This window comes from Bufo gargarizans, chromosome 3 (assembly GCF_014858855.1).
Source record: "Bufo gargarizans isolate SCDJY-AF-19 chromosome 3, ASM1485885v1, whole genome shotgun sequence".
Taxonomy (NCBI): Eukaryota; Metazoa; Chordata; class Amphibia; order Anura; family Bufonidae; genus Bufo; species Bufo gargarizans.
This window is the reverse complement of record NC_058082.1, coordinates 18,474,171-18,502,162: the sequence shown is the minus strand read 5'-3', so window position 1 is coordinate 18,502,162 and position 27,992 is coordinate 18,474,171. Positions and strand designations below refer to the sequence as shown.

General features: G+C 46.8%; 1 protein-coding gene across 2 annotated transcripts; it reads right to left on the bottom strand.

Annotated features, from left to right (window-relative positions):
• Position 1: 1 nt before the first annotated feature.
• Positions 2-27,849, bottom strand: LOC122932613. Of its 2 annotated transcripts, XM_044287120.1 has the most exons (20): positions 27,728-27,849; positions 23,400-23,544; positions 23,120-23,287; positions 22,905-23,045; positions 22,625-22,792; positions 22,427-22,550; positions 22,197-22,307; positions 20,496-20,633; positions 20,262-20,375; positions 20,063-20,148; positions 9,602-9,897; positions 8,128-8,181; positions 7,921-8,059; positions 7,542-7,846; positions 4,383-4,572; positions 4,202-4,309; positions 3,708-3,844; positions 3,418-3,624; positions 2,273-2,499; positions 2-1,161 (listed from the first exon to the last, which is right to left on the bottom strand). In XM_044287120.1, the coding sequence occupies exons 2-20, from the start codon at positions 23,508-23,510 to the stop codon at positions 608-610; spliced, it is 3,378 nt and encodes a 1,125-aa protein (XP_044143055.1). In that variant the 5' UTR covers positions 23,511-23,544; positions 27,728-27,849; the 3' UTR covers positions 2-607. The 2 variants fall into 2 exon arrangements, with proteins under 2 accessions (XP_044143055.1, XP_044143056.1); XM_044287121.1 differs by lacking the exons at positions 22,625-22,792; positions 22,905-23,045.
• Positions 27,850-27,992: the final 143 nt, after the last annotated feature.

Genomic DNA, 27,992 nt, shown 5'->3' with positions numbered 1-27,992 from the left:
TTTATGGCTTCAGGAACATAGGGAAGAAAAACGAAAACAAAAACGAAAAAAACCTCCGGTATCCTAAGGGTTAACAGCCACAGAAAATAACCACACAGTCAACATGGCTGCAAGCCGTTCTCTGCTCTAGTCAACTTATAGACTATTGCTTATTCTCAATAGTGAGCGCAAAATGGTGCTAAAAGCATTTTTTCTCTGCTGTCTGAATTAATCTGATGTTGACCCGAGAAGTGGCTAGTCGTTCACTTACGGTGGTGATTACTACTCTCGGGAACCATATGGGAATTGAAAGTGCTAGCAGAAAACTCTGGGTCGGTGATGCTCTTGTTTCAGCCCAAGTTAAGTCCCACAGTCCTGCCCCCTTTTTGCTCGATTTCAGCAAGAGATTATGTTCACCAAAGAATTAGTTGGTCACCTCAGGTGGTGATTACTAGCCAACCCTCAGGTAATTCAGAGAGCTAGCTATAATGAACAGACCATTTCCAAAAACAGCAGCAACAATCATGTGGTTATATAACAGATCAGCATAATTATATACATGAAATAGTATGGATATTGCACTTCTCAGGTGTTGGGCCAGTCCAGATCACCTCCATCTCCTTATGAGTTACATTCTATAATTGAAAAAAAGTTCTGTACCAGGAGATAAGTCTTTCACAGCCTCGAAAAGTATGACTGGCACTTTCCCATCCTGCACATACTCCAGCACAGCCTTCAAATTGTCTTTTTTGCATGAATGTTTCACAAGTCTTCCAAACGTGGAAGGCATGTGTGGGTGGCAGCCACAAGGAGCCTTTGTGGCATTTAGGCACATTTTCTTCCCTTTAACACTAAAGAAGAGACAGCCCTCGTCATCCTTTAGTGTTTTTTGTACGTCCATTAGGACCCCGTGATAATCACATACAACATCTCCTTTTTTGAAGGCTTGAGTTGTCTTTATCGAATAGCCACCTTTAGTTTCTTCTTCAACCATGGCAAGCCCTGTCCATTCTTGAGACTCCACCTTGCTTTCAAAGTTTTGCAAGTTTTCTTCCTTCCGTCGGGTTTTGTGGGGTCTCCAAGCCTCCAGAACATCACTGGTTTTTGGAATATTGGAGGTCCAACCCTGTTGCTTCACGTAGGCCAAAACCTGTTTCTTATTTGGACACTTCCTGAAGTGTTCTACAAGAAATTATATAAAAAATAAATAAAAAAATAAAAAGTTTAAATAATTGGGAAAGAAATTAAGTGGCCAATAAACATTAATGGTGCTTATATGTACCTAAGTCTTCATTTTCTGATTTTTATGCCAAAAATCTATGATTAAGAAATATGAGTCACCATTGATTCGTTAAAGGAAGCTGGACGGATACCACAAATAGGAAACTGCTTGGCAGAATGTGAGATTATATATATATATATATATATATATATATATATATATATATATATATATATATATATATACATACACACAGGGGGGACTTTTGCAGATAGATGACTCATGTCCATGATATACAGGTGAAACCCGAAAAATTAGAATATCGTGCAAAAGTCCATTTATTTCAGTAATGCAAATTAAAAGGAATTGCATTAATGCAGCTTAAAATTAGAATTTTGTGAAAAGGTTCAATATTCTCGGCTCAAAGTGTCGCACTCTAGTCGGCTAATTAATCCATACCCCCTGAGCAAAGGGTACCTGAGATTGTGACTTTGGGGTTTCATAAACTGTAAGACATAATCATCCAAATTATAACAAATAAAGGCTTGAAAGATCCCGCTTTGCATGTAATGAGTCTCTCTCATATGTTAGTTTCACCTTTTAAGTTGAATTCCTAAAATAAATGAACTTTACACGATATTCTAATTTTTCGAGTTTCACCTGTATATGAGTAATGCCTGTGTGTGTCTATGTGTCATTTTTCATACCATCATGTTTCTGATTGGTTGCTTTGATAAATGCTTGTGATTGGACATATTATAATTCATGGCTAAGGGGGGGGGGGGGGGAGGAGGCTAGATCCACCATGTACATCTACAAAAAATTGACTCGTTGGACGCTGCCCGGCAGAGAATCGTTTAACCAGCTACCTGTGTCTGGCTGTTTGATTCTTAGGTCGACCGCATCTCCTGGCACCCGGGGAAAACTTATTAACCAATTTGAATCCCACAGACAAGCAAGTGTAGTCCCCTAGTTTGGGACTTGTCCTAAATCGCAGCGACATAATGAATAGAAAATACCGGCCCAAAAATGCAATGCCATCTGTTAAAAAGCAGAAATCCAAAAACTTACTGATGACATCCTCTATACGAATCTTGCACTGCATGCGCCTCCATTTATCTTGGCAGTACTGAGCATAGCGCTCGCTGACCTGTTTACAGGTGTCTAGAGACGGAAGGTGCTTTTGAGGTATAACGGGGTGCCTCTCAATTAACCTTTTAAAGCACTTCTCCTTCATGGCAACCAGATCTTCAGCATCACTACCTTCCTCGGATTCATCTTCTGTCCTCTTCCTCTTTCTGTGAAAATAAAGTGAGCAAGATTATTTGTTTTCCAGAGAACTGAATGAACCGCTAGATCAGGGCTTGACAAATTTCCTTAGAAACTAGGAGCCAGCTAAAAAAGTTAGGAGCCAGGCGGAGCCGCATCATAAAGCCCCCAGTAGATGCCCCCATAGTGCCCCCCCCCCACCTCTCCATAGAGCCCCCCAATAATGCTGTATACCATGTTACATTTGCAGTGTACATGTGCTGTATACCATGTTACATATGCAGTGTACATGTGCTGTATGGTATATGCAGTATACAGGACCATGATATATGTACAGTATATAGGACTATGGCATACAGTGTACATGTGCTGACACCTCAGGCTCCTGCCTCACTTGGATGAGAGTAGTAGTAATTTGCACTGGAGGCGTGTAGTTACCTGCAGATGAACCCGAGAGCCACGAGGAGGGCGCAGGTCAGCACTATGGCCCCGCACAGCAGGTCAGGCCTCCGGCCCATCAGACACAGCAGCCGCTTAACGTGCTGCCAGGCCAGACTCTGCATTCCGCTTATAGAGCAGATGGGCGGCCCGAGCCCGCTGGGGGCAGGACGGAGCTTCTCCTCATCACACCCCGGGGCCACCACCAGCGCGAATCGAGCGCCGCCACGTCTGTCACAGTGGACTTCCGCGGCGTACGCTCAGCCATGGGCGAGGAGCGTGTCCAAAGAGCAGCCGGGTATAGGGAGCCTAAGGCACCGTCACACAGCTCTCCGCTCATCTCCGCTCCGCACCCATCGCCCGGCACCTTTGAAAACGGGCTGACAAATACCCAAGCGCCAGGACTAAATTCCTGGTCGCCATGGCGACCTGGGATTTGTCGAGCCCTGCGCTAGATATCTAGAATGTAATTGGCCATGTGGCTGAATGTGGATAAAACCATCTCCCACCTCGAGGTCTCGCTTTGATTGTCATCATCCAAGCGGTGTAAAATGAACATGGCCTCGATTAACTTGGTTTTGTTGACCTCCTCTTTCTGTTCGCCAAAGTGTATGTAGGAATTGAGGACATCTCTACGTTCCTCGGGGAGATTCAGATGTGCCCACCTCTTGGTAGAATCTTCAGCCTGTTGCATTGAGACTGAGGGCAGCTGAAACCTAAGAATATGCAGTTGGTAGCACTGGTACATAAGAAGCAAACTATAGAAAATATGTTATTGTTATTCCTACTGGTCACTTACTTTACTTGGAGCCTCTGAAGGTTCTTGCTGGGATTCTTTATAGGTTTTCCTTTGGTCGATACAAAAAATTGGAGAACTTCATTTGAAGCCTTATCCAGCATTGTGTGCCTGATGCATCTGAAGTAAATGCTGAAAAGCTGTAAGAAATGAACAAAGTGTTAAAGGGAACCTGTCACCGGGATTTGGGGTACAGAGCTGAGGACATGGGTTACTAGATGGCCGCTAGCACATCTGCAATACCCAGTCCCCATAGCTCTGTGTGCTTTTATTGTGTAAAAAAAAAAACGATTTGATACATATGCAAATTAACATAAAAGAGTCATATCTTACTTGTGTGACCAGAGAAGAGTCATATTTTCAAGCTCTGACTCATCTCAGGTTAATTTACATATGTATCAAATCGGGTTCCCTTTAAGGATTTGCTTGTCAATGGAAACCATATGGAGAACATCGGGTGCAATGACTCTACGGTGTTTTGGGTTTTTAACACTTACTAGCTCTTCCTCTTGTGGTAGCACAATGATGGTTTTTGGCATTGTTATAATTGTCACTGTTGTGTCTTCAAACTGGTTGCAGTTCTTTCTCTGAAGCCATTCTTTTACCTGTAAGAGAAGGAACAGAAAAAGAACCTTAGATAAAGCACAACAGGAGATAGAATAGTAAGAAGAACCTTACCGTCAGGTTTTGGACAACAGCTGGCTTACAGAGGTGCTTTAAGCTGAGCAAGGCCCCAAGGTAAAGACCTGCAAGCACTTTTTCTCCGTCATCCAGTAGTACACCTGAATCAGCCCGTTTGAAGATTTTTAGCACATGGGGTTTTGCCACTGTTAGCACCTTACGACAATCCTTGGGGGAAAGCAAAACCCTATAAACGATAGAGAAAAGAGGGGGGAAAAAAAGACAATTCTATGACTGTGTAGTGACCCGCTGGAACACTGCTAACAGGGTTAATGCTATGGTTCATATAGGAGTAGGAAATTAGTGTAGTTGCTGGGAGACAGGCTGCCCCCCTTCCCTCAGCTATTAGACAGCCGGATTCTGCCAGAGATTGTCGGGAAAGAAGTGTTTCTTACCAGCAATCGCCTGCTCGCTACTGGAGGAGACCACTGCCATTACATGCAGCGATCTCCTCCTCAGTACAGGGAGGAGCGATGGCAAATCATTGTTTGCCGGTAGCAGATGGTGTTTAGACACCACAATCTGCCGTCTGCAAACAATTTTTAAACCTGTCAAAAGATTGGGTTGCCAGATGAACAAGAGTTTGCTCGTACATCAGGTAATCGGCGGCAGTATTACACTGTCAGATGATCGCTAACGAGCGTTACTACAAACATATTAGAAAATGGTCAGAAAGCGACTTTGCTAAGGATTATTCCCTGAGGGAAGAAAGCACTGAACATTTACAGATGGTTGAGGACCAAAAAGGTCAGGGTGGACTGAAACATGTTTATGGCAAAAGACTTTACTGCATATGTGATGGACGCCACACTTATGAGTCTAGTACTGAATCTCCCAGGCTGGCCACTGCAGAAAGTATACTGCCAGTGACTGTATGCCTATGGCCAATTTTGTAAGATTGCTAATACTTATAAAAAGAGACTAAGGGGGGAGCATCATTACAGCCACCTCCTACTCACCTAAGCCTACTCTGAAATAGAAACATAGAACGTGTCGGCAGATAAGAACCATTTGGCCCATCTAGTCTGCCCAATATACTGAATACTATGGATAGCCCCTGGCCCTATCTTATATGAAGGATGGCCTTATGCCTATCCCATGCATGCTTAACCTCCTCCACTGTATTTGCAGCTACCACTTCTGCAGGAAGGCTATTCCATGCATCCACTACTCTCTCAGTAAAGTAATACTTCCTTATATTACTTTTAAACCTTTGCCTCTCTAATTTAAAACGATGTCCTCTTGTAGCAGTTTTTCTTCTTTAAAATATTCTCTCCTCTTTTACCTTGTTGATTCCCTTTATGTATTTAGCAGTCTCTCTCATCTCCCCTCTGTCTCGTCTTTCTTCCAAGCTATACATGTTAAGGTCCTTTAATCTTTCCTGGTAAGTTTTATCCTGCAATCCATGTACCAGTTTAGTAGCTCTTCTCTGAACTCTCTCCAAAGTATCAATATCCTTCTGGAGATATGGTCTCCAGTACTGAGCACAATACTCCAGATGAGGTCTCACTAGTGCTCTGTAGAGCGGCATGAGCGCCTCCCTCTGTCTACTGGTAATGCCTCTCATACACCCAAGCAATCTGCTAGCATTTCCTGCTGCTCTATGACATTGTCTGCCTACCTTTAAGTCTTCTGAAATATGACCCCTAAATCCCTTTCCTCAGATACCGAGGTTAGGACTGTATCACTGATTGTATATTCTGCTCTTGGGTTTTTACGCCCCAGGTGCATTATCTTGCACTTATCAACATTAAATTTTAGTTGCCAGATTTTTGACCATTTCTCTAGTTTTCCTAAATCCTTTTCCATTTGGTGTATCCCTCCAGGAACATCAACCCTGTTACAAATCTTTGTGTCATCAGCAAAAAGACACACCTTACCATCGAGGCCTTCTGCAATTTCGCTGATAAAGATATTAAACAATATGGGTCCCAGAACAGATCCCTGAGGTACCCCACTGGTAACAAGACCTTGGTCTGAATATACTCCATTGACTACAACCCTCTGTTGCCTGTCCCTCAGCCACTGCCTAATCCATTCAACAATATGGGAGTCCAAGCCCAAAGACTGCAATTTATTGATAAGCCTTCTATGTGGGACAGTATCAAAAGCCTTACTAAAGTCCAGATAAGCGTTGTCTACTGCACCTCCGCCATCTATTATTTTAGTCACCCAATCAAAAAAATTCAATAAGATTAGTTTGACATGATCTCCCTGAAGTAAACCCATGCTGTTTTTCATCTTTCAATCCATGGGATTTTAGATGTTCCACAATCCTCTCCTTAAGTATGGTTTCCATTAATTTCCCCACTATTGATGTCAGGCTTACTGGCCTATAGTTGCCCGATTCCTCCCTACTACCTTTCTTGTGAATGGCCACAACATTTGCTAATTTCCAATCTTCTGGAAAGCTCTAAGCTCTTTTAATAGCTTTGGGTGTATCCCATCAGGCCCCTGTGACTTATTTGCATTAATTTTAGACAGCCGACTTAGAACCTCTTCCCCTGTAAAGACACTTGCATCAAAAGATTCATTAGTCTTCTTTCCTAACTGAGGTCCTTTTCCTTCATTTTCCTTTGTAAAAACTGAACAGAAGTATTCATTGAGGCAGTCAGCTAGTTCTTTATCTTCTTCCATATACCTTCCTTCCTTTTGTTTTTAATTTTGTAATTCCTTGCTTTAGTTTCCTTTTTCATTTATGTATCTGAAGAATGCCTTATCGGCTTTTTTCCCTGAATGAGCTAATTTCTCTTCTGCCTGTGCTTTAGAAGCTCTTATAACTTGTTTGGCCTCTTTCTGCCTAATCTTATAAATTTGCCTGTCATCCTCGTTTTTTTTTTATAATTCCTAAATGCTATCTTTTTGTTTTTAATGATTTTGGCCACTTCTGCTGAGTACCACAGTGGTCTCTTCCTTTTTTTGCTTTTACTGACAAGCCTAATGCAATTTTCTGTTGCCTTCAATAGTGCCACTTTTAAGTAGTCCCATTTCTCCTGGACTCCAATGAAACTGTTCCAATCTGATAGATAGAAATACCTGAGAACTGTGTCTACTGATGGTATTTGTACTGCAACCCCCATCATCATTTATCCAGTAAAGAGAAACTGCCTCCACCATCCCTCCAACTCCCTTACACCAACACCAAGTAGTACTTACCCCTTCTTTTGCTTTTGCTTTTTCCTTCTCTTCGGGTTAGTCTCCCCAGTCATTTTTTTAAGCCTAGCCAGAAAGATCTTGGCGTCCTGCTTTGTTATCTCCTCTATGGCATTGGGGAATTGTTCTGAGAGGACAAACTTAACAAAAAGGCCAATGTGTGAAACATAGAGTTTCACCGTTCCCTCTGATGTTTTCGAATCAAAGAAGGTTTGGATGAACGCTTTGGTTTTCTCCGGGTGGCTAATAAATTCTAAAGTGATCTCATGAGGGTTAACGAAGTAGAGATATCTGGCCACGTTTTCCATCTAAAAGTAAACACACTAATGTCAGTGGAGGGACTGAACGTGTGAGGAAGAGTCAGGATGAAAATCCTACTTACTATCTGCTTGATGGTCGGCAGGGTGTAGTGAAGCTTCAGGTAGTGCTTAAAGCTTTCCAGCAATGGACATCCCAGGTCATGTTTTCTGTAGATGCCAGCCTCAGCCAGCGTCCTCCGCAGCGATACAGGAGAGCTGGACCTGAAATAAAGAGAACATGCACTGTCAGTGCGCCTAACATCTTCACAGGGTCCTGTAGTCGAAATTACCGAGTGGCTTCGATGTCTTCACTTTCTGATCCATCCTCTTCATCAGAAGATCGCCTATAGAGAAAAGTAAAACAATATAAAGTAATACATTTATACCATAGACAGATATCTGTATACACATGCTGTCCACTCAACTGGTTCATTAGATTTTGTGTTTTTGCCTAGTATGTATTTTGTTTCTAGACTTGAAGGGAGGTGTCATGAGAAAATGACCTGCCGTTTAAAATCAATTTTTTATATTTAACATATTTTTAAATAATTTTGGATTTTTTAAATTTTCCATAAAGCCAAAAATCCTGCAGTTTTCGCACTGGCCACTATGTCTAATAATAGGTGCCACTTTTGGTTTGTACAGATCACTTTACTGCAGTTAAGTCTACTTTTACACTCACGTTTGGTGCAACTGTCTGCATCCGTTCAGAACGGATCAGTTTGAATTATCTTTAACATAGCCAAGACGTCACAGGTCACAGCAGGCCTACAAAACTCTGCCATAGAAGTCAATGAGGACCCCCCTCCTGACCACTGTGTCTATGGACCATGGGGCTGCCGGAAAGCAATTTTTTTTAATGCTTTGTACACACTTAAGAACAGCTCGGGCAAGATGGCCGCCTCCACAATAAGATTCAGGAAATAATATATATCTACAGTCAGGAAATAAAACCAGATAAAAAAAAAAAATGATGTGTTGCTATCTGGTTTTAACTGGCAGATACAATTTTGGGTGAGACATTTCCTTTAAGTCTGTATTGCACATTGTCGGGAGGGATGCGTTCCTTCCCGGCAGCTGCCTGCTCCCTAGCAGAGGAGACCACTGCTATTACATACAGCGATCTCCTCCACAGCATGGGGTGGAGCGATCGTTACGCCTTCGCTCGTGTCCCCATGCTGTACAGTGGTTTGCCGGTGGCAGGTCGTGGTTAGACATGATCTACCACCGGCAAACAGTGATTTTTTTAACATGACAAAATATATGGATTGTCCGATTTGTAGATCTTCCCCATCAGTGGGTGAGGGGTAAGTATTACCGATAGTGGGGCTGGACCGAGCCATGTCTATTCACATAGGGGCCCCTTCCCCAGCACTGGACAGTAATCAGCTACCGGCACACACAATTAAGGCATTACACTGTGCCAGTGAGCAGATGATTGTCGGGAAGGAAGCCTTTATTACCGACAATTGCCTGAGCGTTAGTCGATCGCCTCCACAGTGAGCCGATTGCTGCTGCTATCTCTTGTCTTCATTGTTTCTGGGCAATGAGCTTTGGTGTCCGCATGAACAAGAGTTTCATCCGATGAACGAACACTCATCGGGTAAAACATCTAACCCGTGGCACCTCTAAACGAGCCAAGTATCTGGACCGGACATTCGGAGGGATGTTTGTTCCTGATAACATCATGAAATATTCAACATACACTTAAAAGGAAAAGGAATTCAACAAAAAAAATGCAGAAATGAGAAGATGGCGGCGTACCTGTCAGCTGGTCTATCTACAATAAGGGAGCCACGTCTCTGCAAGAAATCTGCAAAGAACAACTGCGGATCCGAAAAGCTGCTTTTCTGAAAATTCAGCTCTTCATATGAAACAATGCTGAAAGAAGCCTTTATTTTATGGAGGTTTTTCTTCGCTTCCGTCACACATTGACTGATCTCTGCTTCGCTTGCTGTTTTTAGGCAAACCCTGCGCAGGTGCACCGACAGTTTTCCCTGCAGTCTCCGACAGAACTTGCAGACGAGACGGGTGAAGTCTCCTTTAGAGGCCATTTTTAACTGCAAAATAAAGTCAAATGTAGTTTAACCCTTAGAATACCGGACGTTTTTCGTTTTGGCGTTTTTATTTTTCCTCCCCATCTTCCTTGAGCCATAACATTTTTATTTTTCCGTTCACAAAGCTGTATGAGGGCTTATTTTTTGCAGAACAAGTTGTACTTTCTAAAGACACCATTTAATATGGCATACAATGTAGTAGAAAGAGGGAGGAAAAAAAAATCCAAATGGGGTGGAATTGGAAAAAAAAAACAAAAAAACGCAATTCCTCTATTGTTTTATGGGTTTTGTTACCACGACGTTCCGGCAAAACTGACCTGTGCCCTTCATTCTTTGGGTCAGTACGATTACAACGAAAAAAAAACCCATATGTATAGGTTTTTATGTCTAACTTTAAGAATACATTTAAACTTTGAGAAAACATTTATTTTTACATCACCATAACTTTTTTTATAGCTATATCCACTGAGCTGTTTTTGCTGGACAGTCTGTAGTTTTTATTGATACCATTTTGGAGAGTGTGTAACTTTTTGATCACATTGTATTACTTTTTTTGGTTAAAAGAAGTGATGAAAAAGTGGCAAATAGGCCTTTTTCCGTTACGCCATTCACCCTATTGAAAAAATATTTTTCCATATTTTAATAGTACGGGGGGTTTCAGTCACGGTGATACCCATGATGTTTATTTTTTTTGTTATGATTTTGAAGCTCGTATTTGAGTCTAAAAAATAAAAAAAAATTCTTTTTAAATCTAAACATTTTTACATTTATTTATTGCTCACAATTGCTCATTTCTTATGCAGCTTCAATATCCTTGGTCTCTTCAGGGAGACCTGGGGAATTGAATTCAATTACCCACATCCTCATTGGCCGCAGAGGATGCCGGTCACACCTTGATATGCCATGACTGGGACCTGCACAGATAAAGTCCTGTGGAGAAGGAAGTGGGGGAGGATGAGGAGTTGGTGGTGCAGGAGTACATAGAGTTTTCCTGGCACAGCTTGAGAATGAGGCTGATGATGACAACACTGGCCAGGACCAACTATCACAGTGTGGGGCAGAGAAGAAAAGAACTGGGTCCTCGGGAAGGCAAGTGAACATGGCACGCCGTATGATAGGTGGTGACTTATGTACTGACAAGCACAGTGATGAATACGGAGGAACCATGCCTTTAGACCCTCACTATCAAAGCAAAGAATGTTTTCCTGATCCGGAAAGGGCGGCAACATTTTAGTATTACCAGGATATGCTTTGTACACAGCAGGGCAGATACTTGCTGCCCACATGTCTGACCAGGAGGATCCTCTCCTCCTCCCCCCATGCTGTGTCATCGACCTCCCGTCGTCTCTGCTAAGATGAATACCAGAAGACGTAGCACCAGCAAAAAATTCAGGATGCTCAACATGACCGAACAGTAAAAGGATACGCACAGACTCCTACAACCAGGTTTATTTGTACCTGACTGGTGTCCTTTCTCCAGCACAAACCCCGTTTCCTGACCCCATGGACTTCTGGGCAGGCAGACTGCAACAGTGGTAGAAAATGGTCAAGTTTGCTATGGGTGTACTGTCTTATCCAACCTCCAGCATACTGTCACCGAGGGTATTCAGCAAGGTAGGTGGCGTCACATCGAGGAGGAAAAAAACATCCTCCATAAGTGTATAAAACATCACACTAGAGAAAACGAGTGAGGCATGGATCTGTGAGGATTTTCACACACCTCCGGTTGAGGCCAATTAATTAATCTGCCATTGCCGACAGTGGCTATTTATCACTGGCCCAATAATACCACTGTCTGCCTGACCATCATGTTCCATACTGCATTGCTGCTGTTACTTCCCCTACTGCAACTACTCCTACGAAGCCACACATCTATCAGTCAGGTTCCATACTACTGCAGCTGTCACTACTACCCCTATACAGCCACACATCTCCTGCCTTATCTCTCAGTTTCCATACTGACAAAACTATTAGCCCATACAAAGCTGCACACCTCCTACCTTGTCTATGAGGTTCCAAATACACACTGCTGCTCCAAAAAAATTAAAAATAAATATAATATAATATAATATATATATATATATATATATATATATATATACACACACACTTGTTCAGAACAAGCCACTGTTTCTCCTGATACTACAATGTGCTGTGCTTTTTCATAAGTGTAAACAGTTATATCTACTTATTTTAATTATAATGGGTATTCATTGCCTTTAAGAGCAATGTTGATTTATATTCACTATTTTGTATGGATTTTCATGTAGGCCGAAGTAAGTCCATGGGAAGATTACTGCGCCGTTCAAAGAGCTAGTGTTATTATAACAATCTATTATACATTTGGACAGTTAGAAGATACACAACACCTGCAGACTTAGAGGCTTCATTGTTTTTCTTATCTGAACATGAATTCCACAGTGTGAGAATTGTCTAGATGTTCCTCAAAGTATACATTCACGTATCAAACTTTGTCCCTTGGCTCTGATACACAGGTGTGTAGTATTAAAAATATCAGGCATGTACGAGTTAACCGTTAATGGTATGATGCTTATTGCTCATATAACAGTGCCACCTAGATATGAGCAGTTAATACTACACCAGTAGCAAAAGTGCCTTCTGGGTAGTATTATGACATCACGTTCCTTATTAATGCACACGCCTATCCAACAATGATTGGAAAGTTCCAAACTAGGAAGGTGTGTTCATCAGATAAGTTTTGGGTTAAGAAACCAGATTTAAAAAAAAAAGACAGAAAGAAAAACAAAGAAAGAAAGGGAGATCTCTGGAGAAAGATTTGGAAAAACTCTTGAGAGCTGACTGCCCAAAAGACTCTGCACATCACTTGACCCTTGGGTAATGTATATTTTTGTTTTATGTAGTATCGATCTAAATTAATTGGCTTGATACCAGATACCCGCTCATTTGCGGACGTGTAATGTTAGTTGCTACATCAATATTTTTGCTGATTTCAGTTACGATGCATATAACTGAATAAAGGGGATAATATTGGAGAAACTCTCTGTTGGGAATCTTTATATTCCCTAGTTTGATATCAAGCCAATAATTTATAAGTTTTGTTGCAATACTACCATTATCTGAGATTGGTCATCATTTTGGGCAGAGCAAGGGCTCGTGTCTGTCATTTTCTTCTCTCACAATTTTAAAGCCATATTGCATAATATTCTAGTGTTGGTTGAGTAGTGTTTTGTTGGCACCATATAGTGGTGAATTCTGAGTACTGCATATCATTGTATATTATTGAAATTTACGTTGATTAATTTTTGACTGTATTATAAACTATTTATATTTTTGTATAGATGCTTGTACCCTGTTTTAGTGATTGCGCAAAATAATTAGGATCTCGATCGAACTCTTGGAGGTGTATATATGTCCACCTTGCTGATCAATATCATTTGCACAATTTTTATATTTTGATCTAAAACACACACACACACACATATATATATATGGGAATAAAGTTTGGGGTCGTCACCCTATCACCCATGACTGGAAGTGCTGCCTCTTCATTTGGTGAATATATATATATATATATATATATATATGTATATATGTATTACACTCACTGGTAATCCGGTTTCCTGGAAGTCTCCATGACAGCACAAACTGAGATTGCCTTCCTCTGATAGGACAGGAAAAAGCACACAGAGAGGTTAAAAACCCCACCCCCACCCCTCATCGCCAGTGTATTATAACAGGACTAGGACAAGGGGTAGAACGTAAAACTAGCCAAATAGTCTATTGACAAAGAAAACAAGGGCGGGACAAAGTTGTGCTGTCATGGAGACTTCCAGGAAACCGGATTACCGGTGAGTGTAATACTCATTTCCCCAGTCGTCTCCATGACAGCACAAACTGAGAACTAACAAAGTAACTTAGGGGGGGACTACAGCACCTAGGACTTTACGTCCAAAAGGCCAAGTCCTCGTCAGCAAACACATCCACCCTATAATGCTTGGTGAAGGTGTGGGCCCTCTTCCAGGTAGCTGCCCTGCAGATCTGTTCTAACGAAGCAGAGGCTCTTTCAGCCCAAGAAGTGGAGACCGATCTAACCGAGTGGGCTCTAAGGGATGGAGGAGCCTCCTTACCGGAGGCTTTATAGGCCTCGGAGATGGTGCATATAATCCAGCGGGATATAGAGCTCTTAGCTGCCTTCTTACCCCTATTTGGACCTGCAAACTGGATAAATAAATTTTTGTCGATACGCCACTCCTCTGTGGCGTGTAAATAATGAAGAACTGAACGCCTAACGTCTAAATTGTGGAATCTAGATTCCTGCTCGTCTTTAGGGTTAGGAAAAAAGACAGGGATAACTATATCTTGCGACCTATGAAAGAGGAGACCACCTTGGGGAGAAAACAGGGGTCTAATTTGAAAACAAGCTTGTCGTCTAGCACCTTGAGGAAGGGTTCCTGTATGGACAGAGCCTGGAGCTCGCAAACCCTCCTTGCGGAGGATATGGCCACTAGGAAGATGGTTTTCAGAGTGAGCCACTTAATAGATAGGGAGAGCAGAGGCTCAAACGGAACATCTGACAGCCCTAAAAGGACGGTGTTGAGGTTCCATGGTGCGACCATATTCCTGACTCGGGGATTCAGTCGATCTGCCGCTTTCAGGAATCTTGCTACCCAGGGGACCTCATAAAGGCTGGTATTATAGAGGGCCCCCAAGGCAGACACCTGAACTCGCAATGTGTTAGGAGCAAGACCCAAATCCAGCCCATCCTGGAGGAATTCCAGGATAAGAGGGATATTAGGGGTGGACTGGTTGAACCTGACTCCGCCCCAGGAGGCGAACTTCCTCCAAACCTTGAGGTACGCTTTGGAGGTGTTGGACTTCCTACTGAGTAAGAGGGTCTTAACTACTCTTTCAGAGAGCCCTAGCCCTAGCAAGAGGGATTGCTCAGAATCCAGGCGGACAGCTTGAGGAGGTTGGTATTGGGGTGCGGTATGGGACCCTGGGTTAGAAGACCCTCCTCCGGCAGGAAACGGATGGGATCTTCCGGGCTGAGGGACCTGAGGAGCCCGAACCAGCTTCTCCTGGGCCAGAATGGGACCACCAGAATCAGTCTGCACCTTTCGGACTGAAACTTTTGGAGCACTCTTGGGATTACTGGTATCGGGGGAAAGGCGTAGACTAGGCCCGTCGTCCAGCTCTGGGTAAAAGCGTCTATTGCCACACATGGGTCTCTTCGATTGAGGGAGAAGAAATTCTGAACCTTGCGATTCTTCGCTGATGCGAAACAGGTCTAGGATGGGATTCCCCCAACGATCCCGAATCTGTTGGAAAGCGGTCTGGGACAAAGACCACTCGCCTGGATCCAGACTTTGCCGACTGAGGTAATCCGCCTGGAGATTCAGGGATCCCTTTAGATGTACTGCCGCAAGGGATTGTAGATTCTTTTCTGCCCAAAGGAAGATTCGGTCTGAGAGCCTCTGGAGATGACCGTGTCTTGTTCCTCCTTGGTGCTAGGATAAATGCCACCGCTGTGGAATTGTCCGAATGGACCAGGACGTGGCGATTTTTGGCCTGTATTTGGATGGACCTGAGGCCTTCCCACACCGCACGGAGTTCTCTGTAGTTGGAGGACATCCCTCTCTGGTCCTCGGACCAAATCCCTGAAAAGTCTCTGAAGCCGTGAGGGCCCCCCAGCCCCAAGAGCTGGCGTCCGTCGTGAGGGACAACACGCTTTCCTGCCTCCATGGAACTCCCGATTCCAGGTTCTTGGTCTTGAGCCACCAGCCCAGTGAAACCTTTACCTCCCGGGACACTGACAACCACTGGTCCAGGGATGATCGATACCTGTTCCATTGTTTTAGAACCAGCTTCTGCAAAGGTCTCGTGTGGAATTGGGCCCAGGCTACCGCGGGGATGCAGGAGGTGAGATGGCCCAGCATTTCCATGCCCTGCCTTATTGAGCAACAGGACTGTTTGGTGAAGTGGAGGACCCTTGACCTCAGCTTCTGTACCTTTAGCGGAGGGAGAAAAGATTTTTGAAGAACTGAATCCAAGAGAATACCCAGGAGTACCTTCCGATGGTCTGGAAACATGTCGGACTTCTCCCGGTTGATCAACCAGCCCAAGTTCTGGAGGCGCGAGAGAACCACTTGGATGTGTCTGTGAAGAAGATCTGAGGTTTCTGCTACTATTAGCAGGTCGTCTAGGTAAGGGACGATTATTATCCCCTCCTTGCTTAGGGAGGCTACGACCTCCGCCATCACCTTGGTGAATATGCGGGGTGCCGATGATATGCCGAACGGGAGGCACTTGAACTGATAGTGGCAAACCGTCCCGCCTTGCTCCACTGCGAACCTCAGATATCTTCTGGAACGGACCTGTATTGGGATATGGAAGTATGCGTCGGAGAGGTCTATTGTAGCCATCATAGACCCTCTTTTGATAAGCTTCACCGCTGACTTGACTGTCTCCATCCTGAACTTGTGGTAGGTGATGTGTTTGTTCAGGGGTTTTAAATTTATGATGGTCCGAAAATTGCCATTCGATTTCCGGACCAGGAATAAGGGGGAATAGTGACCTCTCCCCAAATCTCTGGCAGGTACCTTCTCTACTGCCCCCAGGCGTAATAAGTTTCTTACGCCCTCGGATAAGGGAGACTCGAGGCCCCTGGCGAGCTTTGTCAGGACGAACCTCTGCGGAGGAAGGGAATCCAGTTCTATAGTGTAGCCATGTTCTACGATGCCTAATATATACGGATCCGTGATGGTTTGTTCCCAAACCCCTAGAAAGGAGCTGAGCCTTCCTCCGACTGGGATGATGTCATTGTTTTGATGAAGAGGGATCTCCCCTGTTGGGATTAAGGAAAAACCCTTTTCCTCTCCCGCCTCTCGTAAATCCGCGACCCTCGCGGCTCCTCCTATCGGCCTTGGGATCCTGCTGGGGTCTCCTGGACTTGGATTTGTCCTCTGGAAAGCCCTTCTTACGGTCCGTGGCATTCTCAAGGATCTTGTCCAGGTCGGACCCGAACACGTACTGACCGTGAAAGAGTAGAGATATCAGCCTGTTTTTGGATACGGTGTCGCCCGACCAGGCTTTAAGCCATAGAACCCGTCTGGTGGTATTGGACAGGACCGCCGTGCGGGCAGAAAGCCTAACCGATTCTGCAGCGGCATCGGCAAGGAAGAAAGTCGCCTTCTTAAGAAGAGGAATACTATCCAGGATCTCCTCCCGAGGGGCCTTATTCGCTATATGGTGCTCTAGTTGTTCAAGCCACACTGCTAGTGTACGAGCCACACATGTCGCTGCTACCCCCGGTTTTAGGAGAGCTGCTGTAGCTTCCCAGGTTCTCTTGAGCAGACTTGGCTTTCCTATCTAGAGGGTCCTTGAGCTGCGCTGCGTCCTCAAATGGAAGGACCGTGCGTTTCGCTACCTTAGCAACGAGAGCGTCCACCCTGGGAATGGCCTCCCAGTCGGCACAGTCCGCTTCGTCGAAGGGGTATCGCCTTTTGAGGCCCCGTGGGATAAAGGAACCCTTCTCCGGCTTCTCCCATTCTGCCCGTATCATCTTCTGGACATTGTCCGGGATTGGGAACACCGATTTGTGCCTCTCCCCTAAACCCCCGAAAATCTCCTCCTGGACTGACTTGGACTTCTTAGGGACCTCCATCTTAATAGTAGCCCTGATGGTTCGGATCAATTCTTCTATATCCTCTGGGTTAAAGAGGAATCTCCTGTACTCACTACTTTCCTCCAATTCCTGAGATCTTGCCGACGTCCCCGCATCTGACACAACAGATTTGGCCGAGTCCAGATCACTCCCGGAGTAGTCCAAGCCTCTGGAAGAGAGTGGTCTGCGGCCCTGACTGGGCTGGGGTATAGGGGAGGCAGGGGGGTCCCTAGCGGCCAACGCTGATTGGACCTCCGTTCTGACCAGAGTCTTGATCTCCTCCAAGAAGCTAGAGGACTCTGCCTTCACCACGGTAGAGGTGCAGTCCTTACATAATAACTTGGACCCTGAGGAAGCAAGGCGCTTAGAACAGACGCCGGACTTCCTGGGTCTGGATTTAACGGAGGAGGAAGACTCCTTTTCTCCCTGCAACACCAAGGGAGGAAAGGGTCAACCACTGCAGGGAAAAATAAGCAATATGAAAGGGTGCCAGCAGGTTACTCACACCGCCCAGAGTGGTAGGGGGCTCAGGACCCGAGCCAGTGGTGGTAGGGGCGCTCATCTTCTCAGCTCCCGTCCACTTGCGTTGCTATCAGCAGGTAAGGTGACCGTGGAGACCTCAGAGCGGCCGAATCAGCTTCCCTTTTTGAATTTGGCGCTGGCCGCGGCCTCTGTGACGTCACGACGCTGGCCACGCCTCCCGGCGTCTGACGTCATCACCTGGCGACTGGAGGGAAGCGCATCACAGCGTCGCTCCAGCCGCCCTACCTCACTGCTTTAAGCCCGCCTGGGCCGCCGCAGAGGGAACTTCGCCGGGATCACCATGAGTGAGGGTGACCCGGGCATAGACCGCGCCTGGAGGAGGGAGAGCCGGACCCCGGAACCGACCTACGGTCTAACAGGTGACACCCCGCCGCAGCAGGGTGAGAAGAAAAAAGTAAAAAATAAAAACTAGGGAACCCAGAAGGGCTCCCAGCACCTCTCTGGCATTCCTTCCTTGACAGGACAGGAAAAAACACTGGCGATGAGGGGTGGGGTTTTTAACCTCTCTGTGTGCTTTTTCCTGTCCTATCAGAGGAAGGCAATCTCAGTTTGTGCTGTCATGGAGACGACTGGGGAAATTTTATATTATATATATATATATATATATATATATATATATACACACACACATACATACATACATACATACACTCCCCTAAAGAATTATTAGGAACACCATACTAATACGGTGTTGGATCCTCTTTTGACTTCAGAACTGCCTTAATTCTACGTGGCATTGATTCAACAAGGTGCTGATAGCATTCTTTAGAAATGTTGGCCCATATTGATAGGATAGCATCTTGCAGTTGATGGAGATTTGAGGGATGCACATCCAGGGCACGAAGCTCCCGTTCCACCACATCGCAAAGATGCTCTATTGGGTTGAGATCTGGTGACTGTGGGGCCATTTTAGTCCAGTGATCTCATTGTCATGTTCAAGAAACCAATTTGAAATGATTCGAGCTTTGTGACATGGTGCATTATCCTGCTGGAAGTAGCCATCAGAGAATGGGTACATGGTGGTCATGAAGGGATGGACATGGTCAGAAACAATGCTCAGGTAGCCCGTGGCATTTAAACGATGGCCAATTGGCACTAAGGGGCCTAAAGTGTGCCCAGAAAACATCCCCCACACCATTACACCACCACCACCAGCCTGCACAGTGGTAACAAGGCATGATGGATACATGTTCTCATTCTGTTTACGCCAAATTCGGACTCTACCATTTTAATGTCTCAACAGAAATCGAGACTCATCAGACCAGGCAACATTTTTCCAGTCTTCAACAGTCCAATTTTGGTGATCTCGTGCAAATTGTAGCCTCTTTTTCCTATTTGTAGTGGAGATGAGTGGTACCCGGTGGGGTCTTCTGCTGTTGTAGCCCACCTTTCTTTCCCATTCTGACATTCAGTTTGGAGTTCAGGAGATTGTCTTGACCAGGACCACAACCCTACATGCATTGAAGCAACTGCCATGCGATTGGTTGACTAGATAATCGCATTAATGAGAAATAGAACAGGTGTTTCTAATAATTCTTTAGGTGAGTGTATGTACACACACACACACACATAAAGCATTTGCTTTATATACCCGACAAATGTGTCTATAAACAGGCATTTGCTAATAAATTTTTGGAACTCTTGTTATTTTAAAAAGCATAACAAATCTGACGCTGCCATACGGTTCCCCATAGGTATGCATGTCCGTCTCACCCAACACTATTCCTGTCTGTGTCAATGGAGAGAGAACTGGTGAAAAAAAAGTAACAAAAAATAGAAAGGCAAGCTACAAAACAACTGAGTCCTAGAACAACACAAAGTGTCAAACAACAATTTTCAGGCCAATTGGAGCCTGGATTTATTCAAACCCAAATTTCCAACCAATTCATTGGAATCAGACCGGAAATGAATTCAATTTCTAATAGAAAACTTCACTACATCATTCTATAGAGGATCTACTGAAATCTGAGTTACACCTACCGGATGACCCGGTGGGACATTCTGCTTCTCCCCTGGACAGTCCTGGGAATATAGACGACTGGGATATCTTCTCTGACTGGATCCATCTATAGGAAATATACACAGTGACTGAATACATTGTCTATATGTGACGATCAGATGAGGGGTGAGTATCCTCAAACCTGGACTTTCCACTATAATCAGGAAGGTCTCCTCTTACCCGGTGATGTTAGGGACTGATGATCCAGCGAGTTATTCTGCTCTTCATCTGGACAGTCCTGGGGACATAGAGGACTAGAACATCTGTCTGGTGAATTTCTCTGACTGGATCCATCTATAGGAAATACACACAGTGACTGAATACATTGTCTATATCTAATGATCAAATGAGGGGTGAGTCTAGATTACCCCCAAACCTGGACTCCCCTCTATAATTAGGAAGGTCTCCTCTTACCTGGTGATGTGAGGGGCTGGTGATTTTCCATCATGATGTCCTGATGATCTAGTGGGACATTCTGCTCTTCCTCTGAACAGTCCTGGGGACATAGAGGACTAGGACATCTCTCGGGTGGATTTTTCTGACTGGAACGATCTACAGGTAATACACACAGTGAACTAATACATTTTCTATATGTGATGATGATATGAGGTGTGAATATAGGAAATTCTCAAACCTGGACTCCCCTCTATAATTAGGAAGGTCTCCTCTTACCTGGTGATGTTAGGGACTGATGATTCTCCATCGTGATGTCCTGATGATCCAGTGAGTTATTCTGCTCTTCCTCTGGACATCTCTCTGGTGGATTTCTCTGACTGGATTCATCTATAGGAAATACACACAGTGACTGAATACATTGTCTATATCTGATGACCAGAGGAGGGGCGAGTCTAAACCTGGACTCTCTTTTAAAGAGGTCCTTTCACCTGTTCTGACATTACAAGATCAATACCTGGCACTGTAGGGGCATGTTTACTACAGGTGATAACAGTAATATTTTTTTTCTGATCTGCTCCTCTGTTGTCCCCCCGCCCGTTCTGTTTTGGCGCACTGTGTGCTAACCAATAGCATCGGTACAAGGAGGATGAGACGGCAGTTTTTCTCAGGGGGTGTCTCCTCCTCCCTGGCTGCGACGGAATCCACTTGAAGCGGACCGTGTCACAGCCATGGAGAAGGTGAGCTGTTTTTGTCTCAATGGCTGTGACACAGTCCGCTGTGATTGGACAGCTCACAGCCACAGAGAAGAAGACCCCTGCTGAGAAAAGCTGCTGTCTCCTTCTGCTGGTATTGATGCTACTGATTAGGATACAGGGCGCCAAAACAGAACGGGGGGGCACGACGGCACAGGAAAAAAAATTACGATGTCATATCTAGTGAACATGCCGTACAGTGCCAGGTATTGATATTGTAATGTTAGAACAGGTGAAATGTCCTCTTTAAAATCAGGAAGGTCTCCTCTTACCCGGTGATGTAAGGGTCTGATGATTTTCCATCATGATGTCCTGATGATCCAGTAAGTTATTCTGCTCTTCTTCTGGACAGTCCGGGGAATGCAGAGGACTGGAACATCTCTCGGGTGGATTTCTCTGACTGGATCCATCTACAGGAAATATACACAGTGACTGAATACATTGTCTATATGTGATGATCAGATGAGGGGTGAGTATCCTCAAACCTGGATTTTCCACTATAATCAGAAAGGTCTCCTCTTACCCGATGATGTTAGGGACTGATGATTCTCCATTGTGATGTCCTGATGATCCAGCGAGTTATCATGCTCTTCCTCTGGACATCTGTCTTGTGAATTTCTCTGACTGGATCCATCTATAGGAAACATACACAGTGACTGAATACATTGTCTATATCTGATGATCAAATGAGGGGTTAGTCTAGATTACCCCCAAACCTAGACTCTCCTCTATAATTAGGAAGGTCTCCTCTTACCTGGTGATGTGAGGGGCTGCTCTTCCTCTGGACAGTCCTGGGGACATAGAGGACTAGGACATCTCTCGGGTGGATTTTTCTGACTGGAACGATCTACAGGAAATACAGACAGTGAACGAATACATTTTCTATATGTGATGATCATATGAGGTGTGAGTATAGGAAATCCTCAAACCTGGACTCTCCTCTATAATCAGGAAGGTCTCCTCATACCTGGTGATGTTAGGGACTGATGATTCTCCATCGTGATGTCCTGATGATCCAGTGAGTTATTTTGCTCTTCCTCTGGACATCTCTCGGGTGGATTTCTCTGACTGGATTCATCTATAGGAAATACACACAGAGACTGAATACATTGTCTATATGTGATGATCAGATGAGGGGTGAGTCTAGGTGACCCTAAACCTGGTCTCTCCTCTTTAATGTGGAAGGTCTCCTCTTACCTGGTGATGTGAGGGGCTGGTGATTCTCCATCATGAGGTCTTTGTACAGATCCTTGTGTCCTTCTAAATACTCCCACTCCTCCATGGAGAAATAGACAGCGACATCCTGACACCTTATAGGAACCTGACAACACAATGATACAGTCATTACCAGACACCTCCCTTGGCGTTATTGTATAATGTCCCAGCAGAACTTACCTCTCCGCTCAGCAGGTCAGTGATCCTGTTGGTAAGTTCTAGGATCTTATGCTCATGTATCATTGAATGAGGTGGAGGCTCAGTGATGGGGCTCTGGGTCTTTTTCCGTCCTCTTGACGCACGAGGTCTCACACACTTGGCAGATGACTTCTTCACTACTGTGTAATCCTGTGTACGAGGAGACACTGATCACTACAGAGATTCTAAGAAGCCTCCACCTTTCCAGACATTTACCTGGTTTATTACTAGAGATAAGACTGACTACATGTGAGACTCTCACCTCTCCAGTTATCAAGGAGATGATCTCTAGGGCGAGGTCTAATATCCTTGTAGCCATGTGGTTTTTGTCCTTCTCCCCTTTTAAATACTCCCACTCCTCCATGGAGAAATAGACAGCAACATCCTGACACCTTACAGGAACCTGACAACACAATGATACAGTCATTACCAGACACCTCCCTTGGCTTTATTGTATAATGTCCCAGCAGCGCTCACCTCTCCGCTCAGCAGGTCAGTGATCCTGTTGGTAAGTTCTAGGATCTTCTGCTCATGTATCAGTGAATGAGGTGGAGGCTCGGTGATGAGGCTCTGGGCCCTGCTCCGTCCTCTTGACGTACGAGGTCTCACACACTTAGCAGACGACTTCTTCACTACTGTGTAATCCTGTGTATGAGGAGACGCCGATCACTACAGAGATTCTAAGAAGCCTCCACCTTTCCAGACATTTACCTGGTTTATTACTAGAGATAAGAGTGACCTAATGTGAGACTCTCACCTCTCCCGTTATCAAGGAGAAGATCTCAAGGGTGAGGTCTAATATTGTTGTAGCCACATGGTTTCTGTCCTTCTCCATCCTTGGTGGGTCATTGGTGGAAATGACCATCATCTTACAAAGAAGACCTTATCTGCGAGTCCTGTACCTAAGGAGAAACATAGAAGATTGAGGGTAAAATCCCATTAGGAAGAAGATCTTACCCAAAGTATAGAGTCAATGATTATAAAGGACTACTACTCCCAGCATACAATGGAGGGGACATTTATTGCTGAGGACAATGGGATATATTAGTCTTCCACCCCTGCTATCAAGTAGAAGCAGCACTCCAATAGTGAAAAGAAACTAATGTGGAGTTAGTCCCCCAAGTTCTCAGGTGACGTTTCTGCTCGTCTTTCAACAGTCTAACGAGGAACAGAAAGGTCACCTGAGGACTTGGGGGAAATAACTCCACATCAGGTCCATGTTACTACTGGAGGCCATCGCTACTTAACGAGTAACTAAACCTTTGTATCAAATTTTAATAAGATGTCCCTAATACCCTAATAAAAGTTTTTCTAATTGGCGGTGTACGGAGTACGGGCAGGAGCGCACATTGCTGCCCGTGCTCTCCGGAGAATTACTAACCCCTGGCATAGCAGATGTATACTCTGTAACCGTGTACTGTGCCAGGATTAGGGGGGTGGGATCCTGCTTCTGCCTGCTCCGCTCATCCTGGCATAGTACATGGTTAGGCCTCATGCACACATACGTGGACAACGGTCCGTGAAAACCCGTCGTGCTGAGTGCACAGCGTCCTTGGTTGCTATGACGCCGTGCGCTTTGTGCTGCTGTACAGTAATACACAAATATCTATACGAGTGTATTACTGTACAGCGACGGCGGCATGAAGCGCACAGCGTCATAGCAACCAATGGCGCCGTGCGCTCCTGCACTCAGCAGGGTGGCAGGCCAGGTTTTCACGGACAGTGGTCCAAGTATGTCTGCACGAGGCCTTACAGAGTACACATGTGCTATGCCAGGGGGAGTAATTCTCTAGGGGGCACGGGCAGCAGTGTGCGCTCCTGCCTGTACTCCGTGCGCTGCGGAACCATTGTAAAAACGTGTACTCCGTACACCGCCGAGCGTCAGCGGTGCGCGGAGAACTGAGTATTAAGCACACAGGGAACGGTGATCTATAGGGAGGAAAAATACTAAGAAAAATACAAAATTTATTAATAAAGTATATTAGAAAAGGTTTTATTAGGGAGAACGTGTAACATTTCATAGAACGGTTTGGTAACTGTGTAACATTGGGATGGATGGGAGGTTGAGGAGACCAGCCTTATGGAAGCAAACCCCCTGGTGGAGGTCTTCTGCTGCCTGCCTGCCTGCACACACACACACACACACACACTGCTCCACCTGCTGCCTGCACACACACACTGCTCCACCTGCTGCCTGCACACACACACACACACACACACTGCTCCACCTGCTGCCTGCACACACACACTGCTCCACCTGCTGCCTGCGCACACACACACTGCTCCACCTGCTGCCTGCACACACACACTGCTCCCCCCCCGCTGCCTGCACACACACACACACACACACACACACACACACACACACTGCTCCCCCCACACACACTGCTCCCCCTGCTCCCTGCACACACACACACACACTGCTCCCCCTGCTCCCTGCACACACACACACTGCTCCCCCTGCTGCCTGCACAGACACACACACACACACACACACTGCTCCCCCTGCTGCCTGCACACACACACACTGCTCCCCCTGCTGCCTGCGCACACACACACTGCGCCCCCTGCTGCCTGCACACACACACTGCTCCCCCTGCTGTCTGCACAGACACACACACACACACACTGCTCCCCCTGCTGCCTGCACACACACACACTGCTCCCCCTGCTGCCTGCACACACACACACTGCTCCCCCTGCTGCCTGCACACACACACTGCTCCCCCTGCTGTCTGCACACACACACTGCTCCCCCTGCTGCCTGCACACACACACACTGCTCCCCCTGCTGCCTGCACACACACACACACACACTGCTCCCCCTGCTGCCTGCACACACACACACTGCTCCCCCTGCTGCCTGCACACACACACACACTGCTCCCCCTGCTGCCTGCACACACACACACTGCTCCCCCTGCTGCCTGCACACACACACACTGCTCCCCCCGCTGCCTGCACACACACACACTGCTCCCCCCGCTGCCTGCACACACACACTGCTCCCCCGCTGCCTGCACACACACACACACACTGCTCACCCCGCTGCCTGCACACACACACACTGCTCCCCCGCTGCCTGCGCACACACACACTGCTCCACCTGCTGCCTGCCTGCACACACTGCTCCACCTGCTGCCTGCACACACTGCTCCCCCTGCTGCCTGCACACACACACTGCTCCCTCTGCTACCTGCACACACACACACACACTGCTCCCTCTGCTACCTGCACACACACACACACACTGCTCCCCCTGCTGCCTGCACACACACACTGCTCCCCCTGCTGCCTGCACACACACACTGCTCCCCCTGCTGCCTGCACACACACACTGCTCCACCTGCTGCCTGCACACACACACTGCTCCACCTGCTGCCTGAACACACACACTGCTCCACCTGCTGCCTGCACACACACACTGCTCCCCCTGCTGCCTGCACACACACACTGCTCCCCCTGCTGCCTGCACGCACACACACACTGCTCCCCCTGCTGCCTGTACAAACACACACACTGCTCCCTGCACACACACACTGCTCCCCTTGCTGCCTGCACACACAAACACTGCTCCCCCTGCTGCCTGCACGCACACACTGCTCCCCCTGCTGCCTGCACACACACACACACACTGCTCACCCTGCTGCCTGCACACACACACTGCTCCCCCTGCTGCCTGCACGCACACACACTGCTCCCCACGCTGCCTGCACACACACACACTGCTCACCCTGCTGCCTGCACACACACACTGCTTCCCCTGCTGCCTGCACACACACTGCTCCCCCTGCACACACACACACTGCTCCCACTGCTGCCTGCACGCACACACTGCTCCCCACGCTGCCTGCACACACTGCTCCCCATGCTGCCTGCACACACACTGCTCCCCCTGCTGCCTGCACACACTGCTCCCCCTGCTGCCTGCACACAAACACTGCTCCCCACGCTGCCTGCACACACACACTGCTCCCCCCACGCTGCCTGCACACACACACACACACACTGCTCCCCCTGCTGCCTGCACACACACTGCTCCCCCCGCTGCCTGCACACACACACTGCTCCCCCGCTGCCTGCACACACACACTGCTCCACCTGCTGCCTGCCTGAACACACTGCTCCCCCTGCTGCCTGCACACACACACTGCTCCCCCTGCTGCCTGCACACACACACACTGCTCCACCTGCTGCCTGCACACACACACACTGCTCCACCTGCTGCCTGCACACACACACTGCTCCCCCTGCTACCTGCACACACACTGCTCCCCCTGCTACCTGCACACACACTGCTCCCCCTGCTACCTGCACACACACACTGCTCCCCCTGCTACCTGCACACACACACACTGCTCCCCCTGCTGCTTGCACACACACACTGCTCCCCCTGCTGCCTGCACGCACACACACTGCTCCCCCTGCACACACACACTGCTCCCCCTGCTGCCTGCACACACACACACTGCTCCACCTGCACACACACACTGCTCCCCCTGCTGCCTGCACACACACACTGCTCCCCCTGCTGCCTGCACACACACACTGCTCCCCCTGCTGCCTGCGCACACACACTGCTCCCCCTGCTGCCTGCGCACACACACTGCTCCCCCTGCTGCCTGCACACACACTGCTCCCCCTGCTGCCTGCACACACACACTGCTCCCCCTGCTGCCTGCACACACACACTGCTCCCCCTGCTGCCTGCACACACACACTGCTCCCCCTGCTGCCTGCACACACACACACTACTCCCACTGCTGCCTGCACACACACACACTGCTCCCCCTGCTGCCTGCACACACACACACTGCTCCCCCTGCTGCCTGCACACACACACACTACTCCCACTGCTGCCTGCACACACACACACACACACTGCTCCCCCTGCTGCCTGCACACACACACTGCTCCCCCTGCACTTGTCTCTCCTCACTAACATCTGCCTCCTCCGCAGCCCCAACTCCAGCTCTCTAAATGTTTCTTCTATTTAACCCTATAATGACATCTGCTAGGAGTTCTGCAGCATGCTGGGGGTTGTAGTCACACGCGCAGCACACAGGACAGGTCTCCGTCACTTACTCTTCTTTCCTCCAGTCCAGGATCCTGTCTACGTCACACACACTGGTCACGTGACCCTGATAGGCGCGATGCCAAAGAAAGCGGCGAGGTCTATTGCTCACTATCAACTAGACACGTGACCCCTTGAAACGCGGGAAAACGTCAGGTACTGGAGAGAAGGAAAGCTAGCGTCCATGCGCCGTACGGACCTTCTGACGTCAAATGGGCACATGACATGTGTGACTCCCAGGGCTCTGAAGAGATCCCGGGCCGTTACCATAGTAAT